The sequence below is a fragment of the Melospiza georgiana genome, chromosome 2 (genome assembly GCF_028018845.1).
Source record: "Melospiza georgiana isolate bMelGeo1 chromosome 2, bMelGeo1.pri, whole genome shotgun sequence".
Taxonomy (NCBI): domain Eukaryota; kingdom Metazoa; phylum Chordata; class Aves; order Passeriformes; family Passerellidae; genus Melospiza; species Melospiza georgiana.
The window spans coordinates 33082896-33105965 of record NC_080431.1 but is presented as its reverse complement, the minus strand read 5'-3'; the positions used below and the strand labels follow the sequence as shown (position 1 = coordinate 33105965).

Here is a 23070-nt window from a genome sequence, read left to right as displayed (position 1 = left end):
CATTTGCACACACCCCTACCATAACACATGTTAAAAATGGCTAAAATGTAATTATGAAACAGAATAATAGGGAACAGCTTTTCCCAAATTCGGCCGTGCTTCATACGTGCTATACCTCCCCCTAGTGTAAGCTTTGGGAATTAGAAGGGGATGCCTTACACAAGGATAGCAAAAATAATTGCACATTTCTGATGAGCAACAGGAGTTATTTCACAAGCTACTTACAACAATTCCATATATTGTACATTGCAGCCTGTACCACAGGCCTGAAAGAATACTAAAGTAAAAATTACAATGGAAAGAAAATACACAAGGAGAAAGCCTTACCTTTTTAAGAGCACAGACTTTTAAAACATTTTCGTACTTTTCTTTCTCATATTCCTTGTCAAACAGTATATTACTTCTTACAGTGCCAGAAAACACCCAAGGCTGCTGTGAAACATAGGCAATTCTTCCAGTAACATTTATTGAACCCTTGTCTTTCGGCAGCTCACCAAGTATGGCACTTAAGAGAGAAGACTGGAAAAGATTTTTAAAAAATAAAGTAAAAATTAAAAAGTTTGGTTGCACTAAAGACATCAGAGACTGGGCAGTTTTTACTACCACAATGGCTTATTTCACCTTGTGTCTCAAACTACTGCTAAACAGTAGCAAGGCACTAGTCTTCATGCAGTCATGAAGCAACACACAAAATACTGCTGAGCTCCACATCACCTCCTCCCCATCCAAAAGGACATGGGCCTATCCTGAACGCCAGTACTCTGATGCAGAGTTGTGATTATGCACATAAAGGAACTGTGTATTTTCAGGTTGCTAGTTTTCACATTTAATAGAGTCAAAAGCCTCATGGAATGGTATAAATATTAAGACTTACTTTTCCAGCTCCTACAGGACCAATCACAGCCAGTAACTCCCCTCGTCTGACAGTAAACGAAATCTGTTGAAGTGTTGGGGTTTCTAAAGTCTGGAAATTTGAGAAAAAGTCAGGATTTCTCAGCAATGAAATATAAACCATCAAAATGAGTATTTAGAAACAGAAAAAAATGTGCATGCATCACTATAAACTACCAGTCCATATGCCCACCATATTTTTAGGCATATGATTTTTGTCTCTTCAGTAATTCACAAATACTTTTGAAAGACCCTCATCCTTCCCCATGAACATGCAACACAGCTAAAAGAGCATTCAAGGAAGAAGGAGGCCAAAGGCAGCAGAAGCAGGGCTTCCTCAGAGCCCACATATCTGGGTGGCAGCCTCAGGAACATGAGCTCTGTGCTGGCCACCACACCAGCATTCCCAGCACAACACACTCAGCCACTCTGAGCACACAGACAAATGGACAGCTGAGAATATCAGAGCCTCAGGAAAGCCAGGGCTGTGTTTGCCCTAGTCAAGGCTCTACCCAAAGTAAAACCATAAAAATGCCATTTGATTTTACACAACTCCATCTTGTATACTGGATATTCATTTGTACTACCCTAGGAGTGTCAGCTTAATATTCCTTTTTGGTATGCCTATTCTTCACGTTATGGAAGAGCTTATGTCCCAACATAGGTTACACCTCTCCTTTCAAGGTTCCAAAAATGCCTACTTGTGGAAAGAAAGGATGCTCAGGTCTTTAACAGCTATGCTAAACAGCAATTTCTAAGGACCTGGTGCAGCTCCCTCTCATTAAAGCAAAACACCTTTGTAACACAATCTGCCTGCACTTGCATCTTTACCCACACTAAGCATGACTGACACTAAAATACAAACAGTAAAATATATGCATTAAAAAAAAAAAAAAAAAAAAAAAAAGTACTTTGATTAAAGGACTAAACAAAAACCCAGCCTTAAGCTCCAAAAACAGAAGAGCAAGGTTAAGAATACCTTAAAATCTCCAGCCACCTTTTGAAGTTCAAGAGGCTGAAAAGGCCACCACCATAACTCCACATAAAAGATGACACAAGCCAAAAACGTTCAGGGACTGCAAAGGAGGAAGCCTGCAATTCATTTCCAATTACTTAGGAAGAAAGAGAAATCCAGTATCCATCCCCATCTGTGATGGCTGGGATAGCTGGGATGGCACACTTGTGCTCACTCATGCCAGAAGAGATCCCTGGCAGGCAGCCCTGCTGCCAGAGCTCTGGGATGCACTGCAGGGCTCTCAGGAGATCCTCAGGAGATCCTGCCAGAAGCTGAACTGGGCTCCTTGTGCAGCTCTGCTGAACCACTTCTGCTGCCATTATGGATTTCCACAAGGTGGCACCAACGGGATTTTTTTCCTGTTCTCTGCACAACCCCACCACCCACCCAAGCAGCAGCACCTGACCTCGAAGCTGATTCCTCTGCCCAGAGAGCACAGCTCAGGTGCTCACCTAAGTGCTAAGGTCAGGAGAACTCTACAGATTTTGACTGCCAAAGATTTTATTTTTTTAACACAGTGTTTGCAGTAAGAGAACATATCTCTTCCTAAATCCATGTCTATATAGAAAAAAATAAGCTTTCAGACACACAGGCCCTTCTTCAGGCATCTTGAGGATGTGCTTCTGTATTCACAGAAGTGCAAAGACACTTCCACCCACATCAAAAACTTGAAAAAATATAACCTAAGAGCCAAAAAACATTACAGAAAGATTTTCTTAAAGTTTTTAAACTATTACTGCCATACTATACATTATAGCAGTTGGAATTTATCATAGAGCCTACACAAAAGTAGTAATTCAAGCAAACAGCACAGCCACACACACCTAAGAAACATGATATTTTTCCAAAATAGCATTCCTTATAATTAAAGACAATTTGTCCTGAATTCACCACACCCATTTTTAGGCACTAAACTGAGGCACTTAAATTAGAGCACAGACTAACATTGCAGCTAAGTACACCCGGCAGCTCATGATCAGAAATGCCCCAGCTCCCTGTGCCCTGTCAGCTTGCTGTGTCTCCAACTTCCCTCCTTCTGCCTAACCTTGCATGTGTTGTTTATGGGACTCAGCTATCAGAAAACTGATCTCATTACAAGTGATTCATTTTCTATTGCTTTATCCCTCCAAGCTGCTTCACCACAAGGTCATACAAACCAGCATTAACAACCAGCACAAGGGAGGCAACTGACAGAGAATGTAAGGACAAGAGAACACTAGAATGATCCCTTCAGGGGAGCAACTCCTTAGCTGAGCTTGGGCAGACCTTACACATCCTACACACAAGAAATGAAACAGTTCTGCCCACCTAAGGGACACAGAGATCATATATTGCATGAAAGTACTATACTACTTAGGCTTCTCATGTAAGGACTAAAATCACAAAGGATAAATTTGGCCTCTGCTCAAATGCTGAGGTTTTAAATCTCAAGTTGCTCAGGTGAGCAGACAGACTGTTCTGTAAATTCAAGGAACATCAGTAAAAAGCTGTACTGAAGAATCCCTAGTTCCATGCTGGTATCAGACTAGCCTGTGGTACTCAGATAATACTTGCCTAAGTAAAACAAGAGTGTGACCAGGAAAACAATTGGTTTTGTTTATCTTTTGAGAAACTGTAACACACCATGTTAGCCTGTTTTCCTAAAAGTGTAGCTAATAATTCCTTTTTCACATAAAGTGATTTTGGATTCATGGGTTGCTTCTTGTGGTGGTTTTAGTATCGCTTTTGGCACACAATCACTAAAAAATAAAAAAAAATTATCATCCTGTTGTAGAGTGTCTGTACAGACATCCAAATGTCTTAAGAAACCCAGTCAGGGTAGCAAGCTAAGCCTACTGCTTGACAAAGGACACATATTTATATTACTCCTTTCATAACTTGTCTCTATCGGAACTTACCACTTTTTTCAGTGAGCAAGTCTATAAAATTATTTTGCATCATTTTAAGAGTATATAGTAGAAACTTTCTAAGCAGATCCTAACAGTTCTGAGAGAAATGCTCTTCTCCCATGCACACTGCAATTCAATATCAAAATGGAAGTTACATTAACAGTTTTGTGGATGGCTTGGTTTGGGTTTTGGTTTTAACTGAAAGGAAACCAGTAATTCCAGTCATGCTGCCCTGCTTTATGCAATATAAACAACTAATAAAAAAAAAAAAGTATTTTATGGGAACTTTATGCAACCATTTCCTGTAAATTGTTAATGGTGGTACCCAAGTCAGTTTGAGAAGAAAACAAAGATTAAGCAATACACTGCATTTTGCATTAGAATGTATTCACAATCAACTCTTTCATATCTATTAAAATTTAAAAGCTTGGTCAATGCCTCAGAAATATTGATGACACAGAGAAGTCTGAGAAAGTAAAGCAGAATAAAATAGCAGTTTTCTTTGGCAGCTACGTAGCTACAAGTACCTAGATCCTTATCTCATATGTTTTCACACCTGATCTTCCTTGGGACACAGCACAGGTTGGGGAACAGGGCTTAGAAAGTGAAATATGTGATGTCTTATTTGCATTACCCTTATATGCAAAAGTAATGCCAGTATCCTGATCCATTCATAATTTTTAGAGCTTCCAGCACTTGTCATGGAGACTGAAGTCTCTCCTGTGTGAGGCTACTGCCAGGCTGCAATAGCTCCTCACAAATTGCTGCTTACCATAGCAACTAAAGTTTTAAAACAGAAACAGTCAACCCTTGCCTTTATTACATAAAAGAGATATACAATAAATTTATCACATTTATTGTCCCTTTTTCTAGCCATTTTGGTGAGTTTGGTGCATTTTAAGTAGAAAAAATGTGCAGCTGAACAGTCTCAAAGTACAGAGCAACAAATACGTGCTGACTCGTCTCTAAAGCTTTCAAACCTGTTGTGATAAGTACAATATTGTACTGGTTCTAGACTAATGGACTGATCAAGCATTCAGTTACAGAAAAAACCCCCACACAATAAGGCTGACCTTGCTGTGCTGTCTGTCCTTAATTCCAATTTAAGTACCTCAGCCACAATGCAGTGCTGCTTAATAAAAAGAGGTATTTTCCCTGAGAAACACCAAGTTTCTCATTTAGTATAGTACTGAGAAATAGCTGCTTTTAAGATGCACTTGATAGCGTCTTCAGTACTATTCAACAGTTAGCTCAACATAATGAAAGGATTCTCAAACACAAAGGATGGAATACAAACTATCAGCACACCATACATACATACACTGCATTTTAGATTTCAAATGCTGACAGCACCAATATACTTAATATGCAAGTAAATTTACCTTATCCCAAGAGCAAGTCAAATCATGAACATCAAGAATGATATTTTCATTACTGCCATGCAGTTGTGGCTTGAAGTGTGAGACCTCATCAAGCATCAGAAAGTTCTGCAATAAAAGAAAAGAAGAGGATATTGCCTAAAGTGAGACTGAGAATGGGAAAGGAACACATTTTTTGAAGGCAGCATAACACAACATTAATTATGGGCTGGAAAAAACAACCACAAACTGATCAAAAAATTGCATTTCCAAGGCAATGCACAACTTCAACAGTGGACGTGTAACTAGACAGCTCTCCCTCCCTAAAAACCTCCAGAAGTGCAGACTTGAGAGGACTCTAACAACCACCTGCTCAATAATGAATTCCAGAAAGAAAGAGATCTTAAGAACCGGTCCTGTCTTTTCCTTGAATCACTAACGACTTTTTGAACTGTTTAAGTCCTTCTTTCCATGCAGAAGAGGTGAAACCCTCACTGCAACACCTTCTCATTCCACTGCTGGCAAAGGCTTCTGTTATTTCATTGGAAGAATAATGAGGATGCAGTAAGTAGCTGTCCGTTTTCTCTGTTAAGCATTCTTCAAGCGGCCAGTAGGAGACAGAACACTCTCTGAACACTTCCTCATTCTAAAGTCCAGGACATGAACAAAACAAGAAACTTGCTTACATCTGCAAAGCTGGCTCACTTCACTTTCACTACTGCACTCCTATTCTACATTACATCCCAGTCAGCAAACTCTTCCTTCAATTTGCATAAGCATGCACTTTGTACCACAGCCACACTTCTGCCACACCTTGCCTGATGTTGGATTTTCAATAGCCCAAACACATTTAGAAGGGAAAGGCGCTATTTCCACAGAAAACTTTTAAGGTTAACAGCTGCCACAGTTTTATGACAAAACCTAAAAAAAAAATTTCTTTTATCCTTTGACTCATGGAGTCTAAGGACCTTAAATAGGCAGCAGCACACAGTATTTTGGGAAGAGGAGGAACGTCTTGATTGTAGAAGCCAAGAGTAGTTAACAAGTGCTCAGCTAAGAGTCTGCAGATGTGAGACAGCTGCTGAAGACTCACAGAAAGCAGTAACTAAGAGGGAGCAGGAGGAGGATGTCAGGAGCCATGGGAGGGCAGGGAGATTACTGCTAGGCTTTCCAGGCACAGAGGTACTAGCTCACACTCCGGCTGGTGGGCATTGTTATGGAGTGCAGTGAGAAGCCAAGCATTTTAACACAGCAGTCCATGGTGTACAACACACTCCTGTTAACACCAAAGAGCATCAGAACATGGTGCTGGTTCTGTTAGACCAGCCTCAGCACTACCAATGCTCGTTCTTACTGAATTTGAGTCTTCACTCCAGCACTGAAAGCAGCCACAAGAGAGAAGCTGGGGCTCACACCTGTCCTCCACAGATGACAGGGTACTGCAGTGTGAAAAATGAATCCTAGAGTTCCCATCGGCCTGCTTTGTTCTTCAAACCCCAATCCCAGCACGCCTGCATATCTGTACACACGTTCCTCTCACTTCAGAAATGCCTACAACACCTCTTTGCCATGCACACTTTGCTCCTACATCTCGGCTCACCCTACAGCACATGTCACGTTTTTTGTACTTGCATGCAGAATTCACAGAATGACTAGGTTGGAAGAGACCTTCAAGATCATCGAGTCCAACCCACGCCCCAACACCTCAACTAAACCATGGCACTGAGTGCCACATCCAGTCTTTTTTTAAACACATCTAGGGATGGTGACTCCACCACCTCCCCTGGCAGATCATTCCAGAACTCTATCACCATTTCTGTAAAAAACTTTTTCCTAATATCCAACCTATATTTCCCTTGATGCAGCCTGAGACTGTGTCCTCTGGTTCTGTCAGCTGCTGCTTGGTGACAGAGACCAACCCCAGCTGACTACAATCACCTTTCAGGAAGTTGTAGACAGTGATAAGGTCACCTCTGAGTATCCTTTTCTCCAGGCTGAATACACCCAGCTCCCTCAGCCATTCCTCACAGGACTTGTGCTCCAAGCCCCTCACCAACCTAACTGGCCTCCTCTGGATGCACTCAAGCATCTCAATGTCCTTCCTATGCAGAGACCTTCCATTTTCCAAACAGGTTATTTCATTACAGATCCCAAACTGCAAAACCATAATAAGGCTGCATTTGTCAGTGACAAATGTAGAGTAAGAGACAAAGGCAGAGTAAGAGAAGGAACAAGGTAGAGTAAGAGAAGGAATGCAGACTCCTCCCAGCCAGTAAGCCTACCTTGATCCGCCGGATGCTGATCACCGACTCAGACACTCTCTCCACGGCCGAAGGGAAGAACAGGGTCACTGTGAGTCTCACTGCTCCGTACAGGGACACTGCCACAAACACCCTGCTCGCAGAGATGACATTCCCAAGTAGGACATATGCCATGAAAGTCATGAACACTGTAATTTTGCTTGCCACAAAGAACGAGGCTAAGTTCAGTCCTCGAAGGTAAGAGCTTTTCATAACCATGGCAATCTCCTTCCTAAAAATGCAGAACATAAACAAATCACATTAATCTCTCCCATTACTGCCACCCTCAACAACAGGATGAGGGAAACCTCCCATCAGGATTCTACTTTCACATCCTTCCTCCTCCCCTTGCACCACCCCAACTCCTACGCAAACAACAGTGAAGAAACATGTTATATGTTAAATAACAAAACAAAACCAAAACCAAACAAACAAACCTAAAAAAACCCACAAAAACCCAAAAATCAACAAGAATTTAAGAGGCTTGGAAATTCAAAGGAGAAATTCATTATATATTTAATATCTTAATAGCTATAGAAAACAACTATGTTTCAGAGTCAGAAAACTAACGTACTATGTTTTTCTTCCCTAGTCAAACTAGTATTTTAATTCAGATTATAATCTGCTGCAAATATTATTGGCCTGCATGCAACAGCAAAGAGGAAAACAAAAATCTGTATAAAGGCCAAGCACCCACAAACTCCTTATCCTTCCAATATCAAAATCCACTGGAGTTCAGTCACAGAACTCATGACAAGACCAACACATACTCTGCAGTCAAAAAAACCAGGGCAATCTCCAGATCAAGAGTTTGCCCATGGCCCAAGTATCTGCCATTATTCAGCTGCTGCTCCTCAAGCTATACCACAGGAATTAGAGTATTTCCTTTCATCTCAGTCTAAATCCTTCCCAGTTTGGACCCTGCTCCTGCCTTCTTTTGCTCTAGGAATTCTGGTTCATAAATTAGGAAAACACTTATCTGTGAGGCCAACTGTTCTGCCAGTCATTGCCCAAGCTAAATAGTGACTGAAGTATTGCACAGACACAAAAGTCTCCCTCCAGCAACCCAAAAGCTGCTCATGCATTTGTTCTCAATTTCCATTTCATTTAATTGCAGTTTCCACTTCTAAATGACTCAACAAGTCCAATGCTCAAAATGTTACTGCACTCTCATCCACTACAATGTGGATGCTATCAGGCTTACCTCCTTATTAATATAATCATTTTTCTTTATCAAGACAGCCAAAACAACTTACTCCTTCCCTATGTATTCTACTTTTTGTCTACTTAATACTATCAAATATAAAATCCCAAAAGAATTCCTAATTTCTCTTTCCACATATTCTGGCAATTCTTTGGGAAGTTTTTAATAATTTTGATCACCTTCCACTTGGAACTATACATTAAGATTAGAAACTCCAGTTGTGATTATACAATTTGAAGTAAATTAAGTAACCACTTAAAGAAGAAAAGGATGCAAGATGCACTACTGAAAAACTAGTTAAGCAACTTTCCCACTGTATTTGCCAAATTGGCTGAACTGACAGACTTTTGAAGAGTTTCAAAGACTTCTTTTTTCAGCTTAAGGGTTCACCATCTCTAATCTCCTTCAGAGTACAGAGAAGGAACATTTGTATGTAAACGATTTGAATTGGATCTAATTCAATTACTTATACAACCCTGGATGAAACTCTTTTCCCACCCTTTAATAATCCTTAATAATCCTCTCATTATCTGTGGATAATCAACAAGTTTTTTGCACTACTCTCCATAAATACCAGATAAATTACAGCCTACCTGCAGGCTGCATATAATAAATTTTACACTGTCTTGAAGCACAAACTTGCATAAAAGGAAACTGATGCAGACAGACACAAGAAAAAAAGAGAAATAGAGGAGTTCAGATGGCATTTCAGCCACTCTCAAGGGTCAATGTGGAAATACTGGACAATAAAGCATCTGGTTAAATTTAAGAGTTTTAATTATAGTTTTCCACAACACAGCTCAAGAAAGGAAAGGCAGCTCAAGGTGTGTTCTAGAAGATCTCATTTCTTTCCAACACTAAAAAGGAAACCTCTAATCCTAATGAGGTGTTGAACTTTGAAATCTAAAATTTGGTGTGAATACAACCCACTGAGGAAGCTTTCAATAAAGAAATATTCTTTCTGGCTCCATCCAAGACACAAAAGCTTCCCATCAGTCATGAACATTCAATCAGCACAGGATCCTACAATCCAACAGAGGAAAGCAATTATGTGCATGGGAAGGAACATCTCAGGGAACATTTGCAAGTTTGCAAGCCTGCACATGGATGTAAAGGGAAAAAATTCCTTTCAAGAAAAGGATTTCCAAAATTAAACATTTAAAATGAAAAAAGTCAGATAATCTGCAGCAGGATACCAACCTTCTATTCATATGCTGGAGGGGTACATGACATGAAAATCAGTTTATAAGAAATATGCACCCAAACTCCTACAGTTAACCTTTAGTACTGAATGCTGTTACAGTGTTAAGTAAAAGGGCAAATACTGACTGAAAATCAAACGTATTAGTATGTTTTAATCTGATGTCAAAGAACCTCTGAAATTAAATGTCTTAGGATACCAAACTCAGCTGGCCTTGCCAGTTGAATAACAATTGCATTTCTGATCTGCTGTCTTTCCTCCTTCTTCCTTTCTCAGGTGGCTTGAGTAATAAAATGCATAAAAGGAGGGTAAAATTGCTGCATTACAACTGCTACAGCTTATTAGTTGCTCATTTTGAACACAAGTGTTAAAAGAAGCACAAAAAAGCCTGAATTATTGAAGTTTTGAGGATTTTAAAATTTTTTATTCCCTTAGAATGTATCTTCATTCCTCCACTGTTGCTATATAAAAAATTTTTTAAAAGCTCAAAAACTGCATGCAGACTGCATTTTAAAGCACAAAATAAAGCACTTATTCACATGCATAGAATGGAAAATGACACTGATCATACATCAAGCTGTATCTTTCCAGGATTACCTTCTTAAACCATTCACAAGTTCCGCAAATGATTTTTCCCAAGCGTACATCTTTATTATCTTCATACCGCTTATCACTTCATTCATGGTCCTAATCCTGACATCTGTTAAGGCAGCTGTCTTGCTTCTGAAAATAGGACAAAGGAAAAATCCTCAGATTCCCTAAAGAAGACTATTTATGAACACATAACATATGTATGAAGTTCTTGCTTTTATTTCTAAAGACTATTCACCAAACTGTAATTGCATTAAAGGGTTTTCCTGAAGACCAGTATCCTAAAGCTGCCACACAGCAGACACACTTGGTATGTTTGATTCCTGCTTCTCAGGGAACTGAGAGCTGATTCAATGTTCAGGACTATATGTCAGATTGTGCAAACATGCAGTACTCCTCAAACAACATATCCGCTGTTTGTTGCATTTAGAACAAAACAAAAATCAGAAAATTACTTTATAAAGATTTCAAAATACCTAAACAACCACACTTGTTATAAAGTTCTCCTGATGTTGGTAAAGAAATTGGCCTCATTTGTGACTTTTTAGGATTAACTATAGTTGAAGCAGAGATTACTTAGTACATGAGCAATAATTCATTAGATAATCTAGATATGGTTTCTTTAAAAAAAAATTATTTAATCATTAATTGTAACTAACACTAATTTAAATATATCTATTTTAGTCCCACACTATGTTTGTACTGATGGAAAAAAATGAAAAATATATATAATTAAATAATAAAGTCACCGTTTTAATTAGGAAAAAAGCATTGAAAGTTAGAAGCCACATAATAAATGCATAAATCATGCTATTAGACCCCATTAAAATTCTGAATTCATTCATGTAGACAAACACTTTGCACATGGAGAACTATGGTAGATCTTATTTTGATAAAACATACCTTTACCTTCTAAATTACTTATTTTTGCATATAACAATGAAAGTTAAGATTCAGAGATCATTAAAAAAATTCAAATCTTTTTAGAAGACATGAATTTTTAGAAGGCTTTCTCAGCTTAACCTGTCCCCTGGAAGATCTCTCTGATACACTGGAAGGAATCACCATAATTAAAGAACGCAAGTTGAAAGAATTTCAAGCACCTACTTGTCGTTTCAAAAAACTTCTCAGCACCAGCATTCCATAAATGTTAGGATGGCTGAAGCAGGGTATTAAAAAATATTTATACAAGGGAACTAAAAAAAGGCATTTAGAAACTTAGCCCTAGTGTAATCATGGATTCTTAATAACACTGAGGAAAATAACCTAGACTAAACCAATCACATCAACATGGAATGAGTTTATCTTTGCTATTTCATCCTTCCCCTTTTTCAAATAGAAACAGTCACAGAAAAACAATTGCTTCAATAATGTAATAGCTCATTATTTCTTCCCCATACACACACCACCACTGGAAAAGACAAAATTAGCATGTGTTGCTCATGGCTCTGCAGCAGCAAACAACTCTCACCTACAATCCTGAAAAGTCACCTAACTTCCAGGCTTTGTCTCCAGATAATAGAAAGTTGAAGAAGATAGATTAAATAATAAAGTTAACAGAGGTTTCTTTTTTTTAAATGGTGTGACTCAAAAAAGGCTATAGTTCTCATAAACCAATTTTTCAGTTTTCCTGCTGAAATGTCATCACAGTAACCATCCTGTTTCAAATTGCTTTAAAATGCTCAGGAGGTTGAGGGAGTGGTCTTCTTAAAATTTTTTTCAAGTTACACCCCCCTACTTTGCAATAAGCATATTTTGTACATACATACCTGAAGCCACAGGCTTAGTGATGTTGTATAATGGCTTGAAGTATAGAGACATCCAGTGCATTGATGGTAAATTACTGCAGAGAAAGACATGTCCCTGGCTCCAAAAATATTAAGTTCAGAGTACAAACAGATCAGTCCAATACATGCTCACATAGCATGTCAGTAAGAAAGTGCAGTAAGAAAGGACCTGAAAATTTTTGTCTGAGAAGACCCCTCTATGATACTAAAAACCATTCTAAATTAATCTAGCTACAAAATTCCTTTTTGCTTTCACAAGGCATATTTGGTGTGTTTTAATTATGTCTGACACAGCAGTTAGACACAGTTTCTATCTGCAAGAAAAAGGACTTTAAATAAAAATACTACAGTTGCATGACTAAGCAATAAAAGCATCCAGCTCTTGTGAATAAAATACGCATAAAATGGTCTTCAGTCCAATAACCTAACTGCTTCTCAAATAATATATTGGGTCATGTGTGTTTTGCACAACTTCTCATACTTGTGCAAGTAAAAGCAATCCTGCAGAGTGCAGTGGATACCATTCCACAGGATACCAAATCCATGTCTGCAAACTCCCAGAGCACTGAGGCCAGAGGCTGCACCATGAACTGGTGTTCATGCATGTTGACACGACTGAGTCACAGAACAATGCTGAATAACAGCACAAATTAACTGCCACACCAAGCATGCTCGGATTTTAGCAAAAGCTTTAATCCTTAAATTACTTCTTCATAGGCTGCCTTCCTTAAATCCATGCAGATTCCCAGCAAATGGCATGTGAACACACTCATCAGCTCACTCTGAGCTAAAATCTATTCCAGTTTTACCATTAACTCCTTCTGTTAATTGCAAATTTCTGTTCACAAAGAAAAAGATCTGTGCACATGGAGACAAGCAGAAGCTTTTCTGGTTAACAAATTATTTCCTTTGCACTGCATCCAAACAAGTGGTTGTTACTGAATGGGTAAAAAACCCCAAACACTGTTACACTGCCACTGATTAATTTTTAAAAGACATCCCTTCAGGAAAGAGATTTTTGTCACCCTATTGTCTGACCCTGGAAAAATCCATTAATCACTTTGTGCCTCAGTTTTCCATCTGTAAAATGGAGTTACTAAAGCCTGCCACCACAGATAAAGCACTAGCTAAGCACGAAGTATTTTAATTATTGACTGAAACCTCAAAAACTTAGAACTAATGAAAAACAGCAATGAAGCAGCTTGATGCTTCTGCACGCATATTGCACATGCAGTGAAAATACACACCTAAGAACATATTGTAAGTGTTCTACAACCAGGCTTTATCATAAAAAGAAAAGCCTTTAGAATTTGACAGAGAACTCTGAATGGATCATTATTTGAGAAATAGCCCTTGAGCATTATTTGAGAAACAGCACATGAATGCAACAACTGAAGACTACCACACTGGTTATAAATGAAGAGGTGTACAAGTTGTATTCATTTTTTAATTCTCATCTCTCTCTTCATACCTGGCATGCAATGGCAATGCCAGGCTCAGTATATCTAGAAAATTTGTCTTGAAATACAACTTTAAAAAAAAAAAAAACCAGTAACTCACTCACAGACATTTTACTTACCCAAAGAGCTAAAAGGAACCCGTTCAACAAAAAGATGCAAAGAAAGATGCCTGACACTCCTAAGCATATGTGTGCAGATTAAAGAACACAAAAATATTTCCAATTAGGTGCAAAAGCCTTTTATAAAGTCATAATGTAAGTCAAGCATGACTAATTACACAAGAAACACAAAACCTGGATGCAAGAACTTGCCTCAACAATCTCAACAGAGGCAAATCTTGCTGGGCTTTTTAGGATAAAGTTACAGAAAAAGAAATTAAATTTGTCTGACAGTGGAAAATTACTTCTTCAAACTCTTATCTCCACAGCCTAGAACCTTGCAGCTGGAAACCTCATAGCTGGCATCAAAACCACCATGATAAATTTTTCTTCCCTTCTCTCTCAGTTCCTTCCTCTTTTTTTCTCTCTGCATCTTTGTCATGGAGGAGAGAGAGCAAGATCTTTGAACAAGAAACTTCCAGTGCCTTCTGCTGCAACACCTGTGTCACCCCAGTAAGTCACACAGAGAAGGGCTGACTACATCCCCTGTGGAGTAACTCCCCAAGAATTCCTGCATGAAGGCAAAGCTCAGGTTCCACAATTCTATGCCATGACCTACAGCAAGGTAGCTACAGAAATAGCCAGTCTCTTTTAATGCACTTGATAATAAATAGCAGATATTTTCAACACGTTTGGATGACAGACCACTTCAAGTCCATAATCTGGAATTCAGATGTCTCACATTAGCAGCTCTAAAAAACATGGGCAAAGATAAGAGACACTGCAAAAAATATCACCAGACACATGCTGGTACTCTGCCTCCACCCAATATGCACATTTTAAAACCCAGCACGGAAAATGGCTACAACCCAAAACATGCAGCCTTACCTGAGGGAAGAGAAAAGCCTCCCAATGCAGGTCTGCACAGGAAGAAGAATAATCAGAACTGCCATTCCTGCAAGACATGATGGGCCTATTTCCATCCACAGAAGTACTGTTACTGCTATAGCTTGAAGTGGTCCAGCCCACAAGAAGTGCAAGAAAATTGTTACCTAAACAAATAGTTAAGAATCAAAAATTAACTTTTAATCTTAGCTAACAAATTAAACCCCTAGTAACATTTAGGAAGTACCTCTGCCTGTGGCAAGGCCAGGTTGGATGGGGCTATGAACAAGTTGCTAGTGGAAAGTGCCCCTGCCCATGGCAGGGAGCTGGAACAAGACAATCTTTAAGGTCCTTTCCACACAAAACATTCCATGTTTAAGAAACAACCAGAAGAAATGTTCATTAGAAACATTTAATCACCAATTTTAAACAAAATTTTCTTAACTCCACCCCCACAATTTCTTCAGCCCCTTGGAAAGACCTGTAAAACACTCCTTACTTGATCAAATTTGTTGACATCATTTGACAGCAGGTTTACTATCTGACCAGTGGTAGTTTTCGCCATAGCCACATTACTGAGACGAAGTGCCTAAAAAAGTCAGAACAGTTCAAATTATCACAGCTTATAGACCACAGCACACCTATACACACAAGATACACAAATACAGTACCAGGGCTAAAGCTGAAGCCACATATCACCTTTTGCCTGAGAGCACTGGAGCCTTAAATAAAATTAAAATTAGACTAAATATCCTAAATAAAGTCCCAAAGAAAAAAGTATATTAAAAAAAAGGTCAAGGACTGTGAGAATAAAAATGCCCTATCTTCATGTCTGAAGTGATTAAAAATAGGAAAATACCAACATAGCAAGCCACTAAGCAAAAGAGCTGTAACTTTCCCTGTGCATTGTTCTCCCCCTCACTATGAGCATCTGTACAAAACAGGAACAGAAAACTCCACCTGAAGGCCAGATTAAAATCAGAACAGTGTTTGGCCAATTGGAACAATTTGTTTTGAACATGTTATTAATTTCAGACTATCTCTGCAAATCAGAGTGTCCCTTTACAAATCACTAACTCTAGAAAAATTGTAATTTTCCTGAATTATGTAAAATGAAGTTTAGCACACGCTATGAAAAACAACAGGAGTAAATATCAAGTATTTTTACACAATAGTAAAAAAGTTGGTCAATAGAAAATAAAATGTGTTTATAAAATACCCCCCCATTCCAAAAAATCCCATCTGGAAATATGCAGTCTGAACCTTACTGCAAAGGTCCAAACCGAAATTGCTCAAAAACACCAATAACACACCCTGCTTCCTCCTACACCTGCTAAAGAGAAAACACAAGTTTGCAGCACAAGTTTAAAAAAATATACAAAGCACATTACATGTTTTTCTGTACAGAAATAGCTCACTCCTCAAAAACACTTCACATTTTTAGGCAGTTCACATCTACTTCTCCCTCTCCAAACATTGCTAGAGTTGCTCTTTGGCCAATAATCAAACCTGAAAAGGGCTGATTGTTTCAAAAATACTGTTCCAGTCTTTTGAAACAAGTAGAAGAACATCAGCCATCAAAGTACTATTCAAGGCATAATTTCAAACAAGGCTCCTTACATTTCATGATTTGTCTTCTCAGGGAAGAGGCAGCCATTCCCATCACCAGTAGCAATGCAGTTTTAGTATTTCCTTGATTCCCTCTTGGTTTTGATTATTTTCTTTTTTTTTTTAAAGGGAAATATGCTTTGCATTTTCCTGACAGAATGGATCTGTCTTGACTGCAAAGTAGCAGTTTTACTTCCATAACCAATTTTTTACCAAAAAGTCCTTTTTGGTACCTTCCTCTTTTTTACTACATCTGATACATAGCCCCATATGAGCTGAGGAAAACTAATTCCAACCCAGCTAAAGTCAGTACACTGACCTCAAAGAACTTCTAAAAGCTAAGTCTTAAAAAAATAAAACCAACAAAAACCAGTTTCCCAAAAGTAGCCTTTGATTTCAAAACGTAAGATTCTGAGTCATCATGTGCCAGATTTCACTTTCATTTTTGTTAGGAGTTTTCTATGCGCATCACTAATACTTCTTACTGGTACAAAACTTCTTAAGTGTTTGAATACAGGGATTTTGCAAATCATATCTCAACTTTCTAGGAAATGAAAAAGGGTCTAAAACTTAAGAATTATAAACATTTGAAGTTCTCTATTAAGAATGCTCTCTCTCATCCAATCTATTTATCCTTACAAATCCAAGATTTTATTTTCTACAGCAATTAACAAACTCTGCTAAAGTGCTGGTAAATAAACACCCAAGTTTCTTTCAAAAGCCTATATGAGGCTAAAGAGAAAATATGACCTATATATAAGCAGCACATAATGAAGACAAATTATTAGAAAAGTTTGTGAGTGTTCTGCTGTTACCTCAACCCTCACCCTCAGAAGTAAAAATGAGGGCTGATTAATTTTCCATTTAATCACATCTCTAGAAACAAGGGTGCATATTAGAAACAGTTCTTTTCCAAGCTTCTAAGCCAGTATCAACTCAGCAACAAACACCATGACTATATCCATTTTCCATTAATTCTGTTTTGATAATCAGTTTGGTAAATTAATACCTTAGAGAGATGTTTATGTACAAGAAAGCATTGTGCCATGCTAGAGGCACGTTCCCAGAGGATCCTTTTCAAGGTATCAAAAGAGAACAAATGTGTGTATGAAAAGTAACCACTACTTAAAATGGGGACATTTTTACTCTCCTCACTTTATTGCTTTGTCCAAAAACTTCACATGACCTACACCAGTAGTCTGAATGTTCCTGTTAAATTGATGGTACCCATGTTTAATGGTTAAAATAATGTGGATTTTTTTACATTCCAAAGCAACTGTGCAATCCTGATTCTTCAATTAAACTTCTTTGCTGAGGTCTGAAATTGTAGGTCACTATTCCAGCAGCACTGAAAATAGAAAGATGGGGCATTTTCCCTTCCAGCATTCTCAGCAGAGATTTCCTGCTTGGAAGAAGACAGGCTCACAGTTTGGGTATTGCCAACAGCTTCAGAAGAGTGAACCAATTATTTACAACTGAGCTGCTTGCTGCCCAGAGCACATCAAGGAGAACATTTCATCCTGAATGGTGCTCAGCTCCTTCCCATAGGTAAAACTCAAATTCTCTTGCTCCACTTTCCCTCTGACAGCAGCTTCAACTCCATCTGTAGTTCAGGACAGCTATTTCTTGATCAGGACACAGAGACAGCAAAGAAACCACAGCTCCCTGAACATCCCTTCTCACATTTCACTGGTTTCAGTGGAGGGCTGCAGTACTCCCACAATAAAACCAGTAAATGGTAATAAAAAACTAACTCCCTGCCTTTAGGATTCCACTTGATTCTGAACTGTGTCTCCTCTGCCTGCTCCTCTCTCTCTTCCTCCTCATATAGGAGGGATAAAGGTGAAGATGCCAAGCATCCCTGCCTGCCTGGAGGGGGAAGGAGCAGTTCCACAGAACTGCTGCCACTCCCCAAGGGAACCTGATGGATGCCCCAAGGGAGGGGATCAGCCTCTGATCTGCAAAGAAGACAACCTACTAGTTATACACCACCGATGGGATAAAATATTAATAAATCCCACCATTAACTACAACAGGGGTGGGGGGAAATCTAGGCAGCAAAGCAATTCCCAGGAGACTGAGAGTGCTGCGGCAGATGGTGACATCCAAGCACCACATCCTCCCCCTGGGGTAAAGCTGCAGGGCTGAGCAGCTGCCAGCATTCCCTGGACCTCTCCTGCTCTATTCAGGGGGACCTCCTCTCCAACACCAGCAGGAGGCAATAAAAGGAGCTCTTCCAAGAGCTTCCTAGCTCTTTAGGGCTATTTAACTCACCACCTTCACTAAGCAGGCCTGAAGCTGTCATTCAGACACCTCAGCACCTAAGAGAAAGCAAAGCCACATGCACACATCTAAGGCCTGACACATTCCACATGCATTAGGTCTCTATTAATGAGTAACTTCAATGGAATTGCAATCATGGGCATAACAAATAACTGCATTGTCTCTGTTAGGCTGGACGTGACACATACACGCAATTAGGGTCTAAGAAGAAAAAATATTTATTTTGCATGTTTTCTAGCTTATATACTCTTAATAAAGCATGATCTTAAGTCATTAACTACATCACAATAGCTTATTATATTCATTGGTGCAAAGCAATATAATAAGCAACATTAATATAATTTGCAAAAGTTTTACAGAAATTTAATAAGGTACATATACACATCTACTTATTCACATAGTCTAGCTCACAAAAATTTTAATGTATCTTTCCTAATCTGTTTCCATGCTGATGGCCTCTTTGCTATGCACTCAAAAATCATCAATTGTTATTTCTTCTATTAACTCAGCTTTGCTTGCAGGCCAGCTGTCAAGCCCCTCCATACTGCATTTTTAAACTCCCCTGAGAGAACAGCAGTCAAATACAAAACACAGCAGTGAACAGGTCTGCTTACCTTCCGATAAATCATGTGACACATGGCAACCCTGAGCTTCATGCCAGCCCTCTGCACATGGTAGAAGTACAAGTGGTGCATGATAGCCAGAATAAGCGTGCACACAGACAGAGCACCTGCGTACCAATATGCAGAATTCCTCCTCTGAAAAGATGATGCCTCATCTGAGGCATCGTAGTTTTCAAAATAATTAATAATTTTCCCCAAAAAAATTGGTTGAATTATTTTGAGGGTTTCCTGAAAGAGAAAGAAGGTGGGAAAGTATTAGTCATTTCCTATCACCCTGTGCTAACCAAGTCTGTACAACACAGGCAAACAAGAGCCAAGTACTGCTGCAAGCCATATCCCTTATTATTTTGTCTTTATTGTGCTCTAAAATGTCAAGCCAATTTTTATCAACACAAAATCCAAAAGAAACATGTTCCACATTAAAATTTAGCAGAACTTCAAGGAGAACTCTCTCAATTACCAAAAAAAAACTGCTTTGATGTTATAAAAATTGCATGAGTATTACACTTTCATTTTTTTAAATGCCATGTGTCCTTTAGAGCCACTTACAAAGAGCAAAAAATCCTCTATTAGGCACCCCACTCAGATACATAAAATACAGATAAGTCTTACAAAGCAAGTCAGAGGTTTGCAATGTCTCAAAAATAATGCACTGAAATGAGCTCTCTGTTCCACTTCCGTAATCCTGCAGTCATGACTCCATTTTTCAGTCTCTGCAGGGCTATAGCTCTGTTTCACCTTTCTGAGAACATTACCAGGTTCTCTGAGCAGTCCAGGATGAAGTCACCAGTACATGTCACGCAGTCTAAGTGGACAAGTTTCACACTGCTGTTAGCCAAGAAGGGGGTCCTGTGACATTTTACACCACTTACCTCAATCATTGTGAAAATTCCAAAAACTAAGTAGGATTTCCAGTAACACAGAATAATGGCTTTTGTTAAATGTGGTGTTTTTCCTCTCTTTTTTGCTTTTTGCACCTCTTTATCCCAGTACCTGACAAACAAAGTGCAAATATGTTGGGGGACAGAAATAAAATCACAAGGCAGTTACCTAGAATAAAACACTTTCAGACTAACAGCTAGATTGCCCTGATCACCTTAATAAAATCAAATCAAACAAAAGGAATTAATCATGTCTTCTCAGTCATATAAACATTGGTACTCAATATTACAGGCCTATTTGCTCTTGGTTAATCACAAACAATTCACCACTGTTGACTATTATCACCATACCATTGTATTTGCTGATGAGGAACTCCTCCCGTATCTCTTCTCCTCTCAGTTCAGACAGTCACCACTCACCTAATTAAGAGCATCCTATCCTACGATGCCCTGACCATGGACTAAACTGAGGCAGCACAGTGTCTTTATCTATCCATACGCCCTGTGCTTGCCTGGAGGGGTTGTGATGTCCAACCCTTTCTCATGTCTGGCCCTGTCTTTTTTCTACTACATGCTTTGCTGAGGATTTTGTCACCCAGCACTTCACACATCTCCCTGAAGGCAAGGATTCATCAGCAGAGTGGCAAAGACCTTTCCATCACCACTGAGCAGGACACAATCTGTTCACATAAAAACCAAAGACAGCAATAACAAGCACAGTTTTAACAAGAAAGCATCACAACTTCTGCAGACTTAAAACACACTGCTGTCACAGAGAAACCTCCCCCTTTCTTCTGAAGGCTGAATGTTTTCTGCCATACCTCTGACCTTGATAGTTTGAGGGGTGAAATGAGTCTAAGGCATGCAAGGCAATTATTTTGCAACAAAGCACAAAAGTTCAAAGCATTCAGATAAGAACACTTTTTTTATTTTTACCCTCTTTTTTGTTACAAGAATTACAGAGTTATTGTCTGCATGCTTTGAAAACAGAAACTATGTAGGTTCTGTGGGGTTTCTTGGCTCAAGAGAAAAGACGACTTCCGTAGGCAGCTAGTCATGAATTATATTCTCTGCTTCTTGGTAAAGTACACTGAAAAATTAAAAACCACTCTTTTTTTTTTTCCACCACTTCCTGACTCATGCAAGTATGGTCTTTTACTATAAAAAATCATTGGAAAAAATCCATCTTCCCTACAGCCAAGTCCCTGAACTGCTTGAAGACACAACCATGGAATCTGATAAACCTCTCCAGCTATAAAGACATTAAAAGCAGCAACTCCTATGAGCTTATCACCAACCCTCTTTCCTAAGTTAACTTATCCAGAGCAGGATGATGTCAGACCTGGCCACAGCCTTTAGTTTCTGGATTCTTTTTGCTTCTTGAGGAGTCTCTCATCCCAAGCAAACTACAGGAAAGTCCATCTGCTCTGCCTGTGGTGTAACACCAAGAAACAGCAAGGCCACACTTTCTTAATACAGAAGCCACCTTTCACTAGGAGGCATCTTCTCCCCCAACTACATTTAGCAGAAGATTATTTGAAGACAAAAATCCTCTCTGCTGGAAGGTTCATGACAATTTATATAAATAGTAATTATCTGAAGATATTTTCCTACTAAAATATAGATCCCCTGAGTCCGTAGCACTACACACCAGCAAAAAGTCCATGAAAAAGTATATAAACCCAAATAAAAACATTTCCTAGATACATGTTTTTAGCTGTCCAAGGCATCTTGCCCACTCTACCAGTGAGCGGCAGATTTTCAACATACATATATTTATAGATACACATATATTTAAAGGGTCACTTAATTCAGTTTGCACTCTAAACAAACAAAGAAACAAACAAACAAAAAGAAATAAAATAGACAACTTTTTTCTCCACTTTTATACAGAGCAATTTGAAGTTTCCACAGCTGTTTTACCACAGGACAGAAGACTCACACATTTATTAAGGATTACTACCATTAGAGTTGATGAAAAGTTGTCTTTTGCAAGCATTCTGCAAAGTGTCAAATTAATTATAAATGACATAATGGAATTACTCTAATGCAGTTCCATTATGTATAACTTGAAAAAATCTAAAAAGCCTCTATGATAAACAAGTTTTCTTAGTTCTTGTTGCTCTAAATTTGTCAGCATTTTTAACCTTGTTAAACTTTACAATAACACCTTTTAATTTTAGAATAGAAATAAAATTTTTACCTCCTCCAGCATTAATACAATAAAATAGAACAATTGTGCATTCCAACCCAAAGTGTTCTACAATTTTTCTCCTTACCACTGCAACTCCTCTCCAAGCTTCTCTGAGGAATCTTCTGGCATCACTTTATACATGTCATCTTCTTCAAGCTTCCGTTTATGGCCGGTAATAAATAAGGGATTCAACCACCTAGTTAAATACAAATTATTAGTAAACTGACCAGCAGACCAAAAGGAGTAACTTCTTTACATAATAATTCTTTTATCCCTTTCTTTTCCCCTCCTGAATCATTCAACATCCACACATTTCACTGCACTTTTATCTAAGAATTAAGTCAACCCCTATCTTACAAATGGGAAAGTACTTCCCACTTCCTAAATCTCTTTATGCCCATAACACCTTACTCCCAGGCATCCAGACAGCCAGCACAACCCCTCTTGGCCCTAAGGGAATTGTTTTCTCACAGTGTTTCCTTACACTCATGGAAAAATAGCATTCCTTTAAATATGAAGGGGAAAAAACTAACTTAACCCAACTATTAAAATACTGAAAGCTGTAAATTAAATTGTAATGCACACTAAAAGACATTTTTTGTAACATTTACTTGAGGAGAAAAGTAGCTGCTATTCAACTGACATCTTGACAAGTATTAAAGGTCAGTAATTTAAAGACAATCACTGAAATGTAAAAATGGGAAAACAATGGGTTATTACCGTACCTTACTCATGTTTGGAAACATAAACAGAAGCACACTGACACAGTGTGTAGATTCAAGAAAAAAAAATAATGCTTAAC

At 38.6% G+C, this 23070-nt stretch overlaps 1 protein-coding gene across 2 annotated transcripts in view; it reads right to left on the bottom strand.

Moving 5' to 3' along the window:
- ABCC4 (ATP binding cassette subfamily C member 4) overlaps positions 1 to 23070 on the bottom strand; it is a 142031-nt gene that overhangs the window by 106126 nt on the left and 12835 nt on the right. For both annotated transcript variants that reach the window (XM_058018983.1, XM_058018984.1), the window contains exons 2-11: positions 22354 to 22464; positions 20066 to 20186; positions 19185 to 19421; positions 15179 to 15268; positions 14683 to 14846; positions 10456 to 10581; positions 7436 to 7685; positions 5178 to 5282; positions 875 to 964; positions 328 to 519 (exon numbers count right to left, since the gene is read on the bottom strand). In XM_058018983.1, the coding sequence (XP_057874966.1) occupies positions 328 to 519; positions 875 to 964; positions 5178 to 5282; positions 7436 to 7685; positions 10456 to 10581; positions 14683 to 14846; positions 15179 to 15268; positions 19185 to 19421; positions 20066 to 20186; positions 22354 to 22464 (1486 nt within the window). The remainder of the gene's footprint in view (positions 1 to 327; positions 520 to 874; positions 965 to 5177; positions 5283 to 7435; positions 7686 to 10455; positions 10582 to 14682; positions 14847 to 15178; positions 15269 to 19184; positions 19422 to 20065; positions 20187 to 22353; positions 22465 to 23070) is intronic.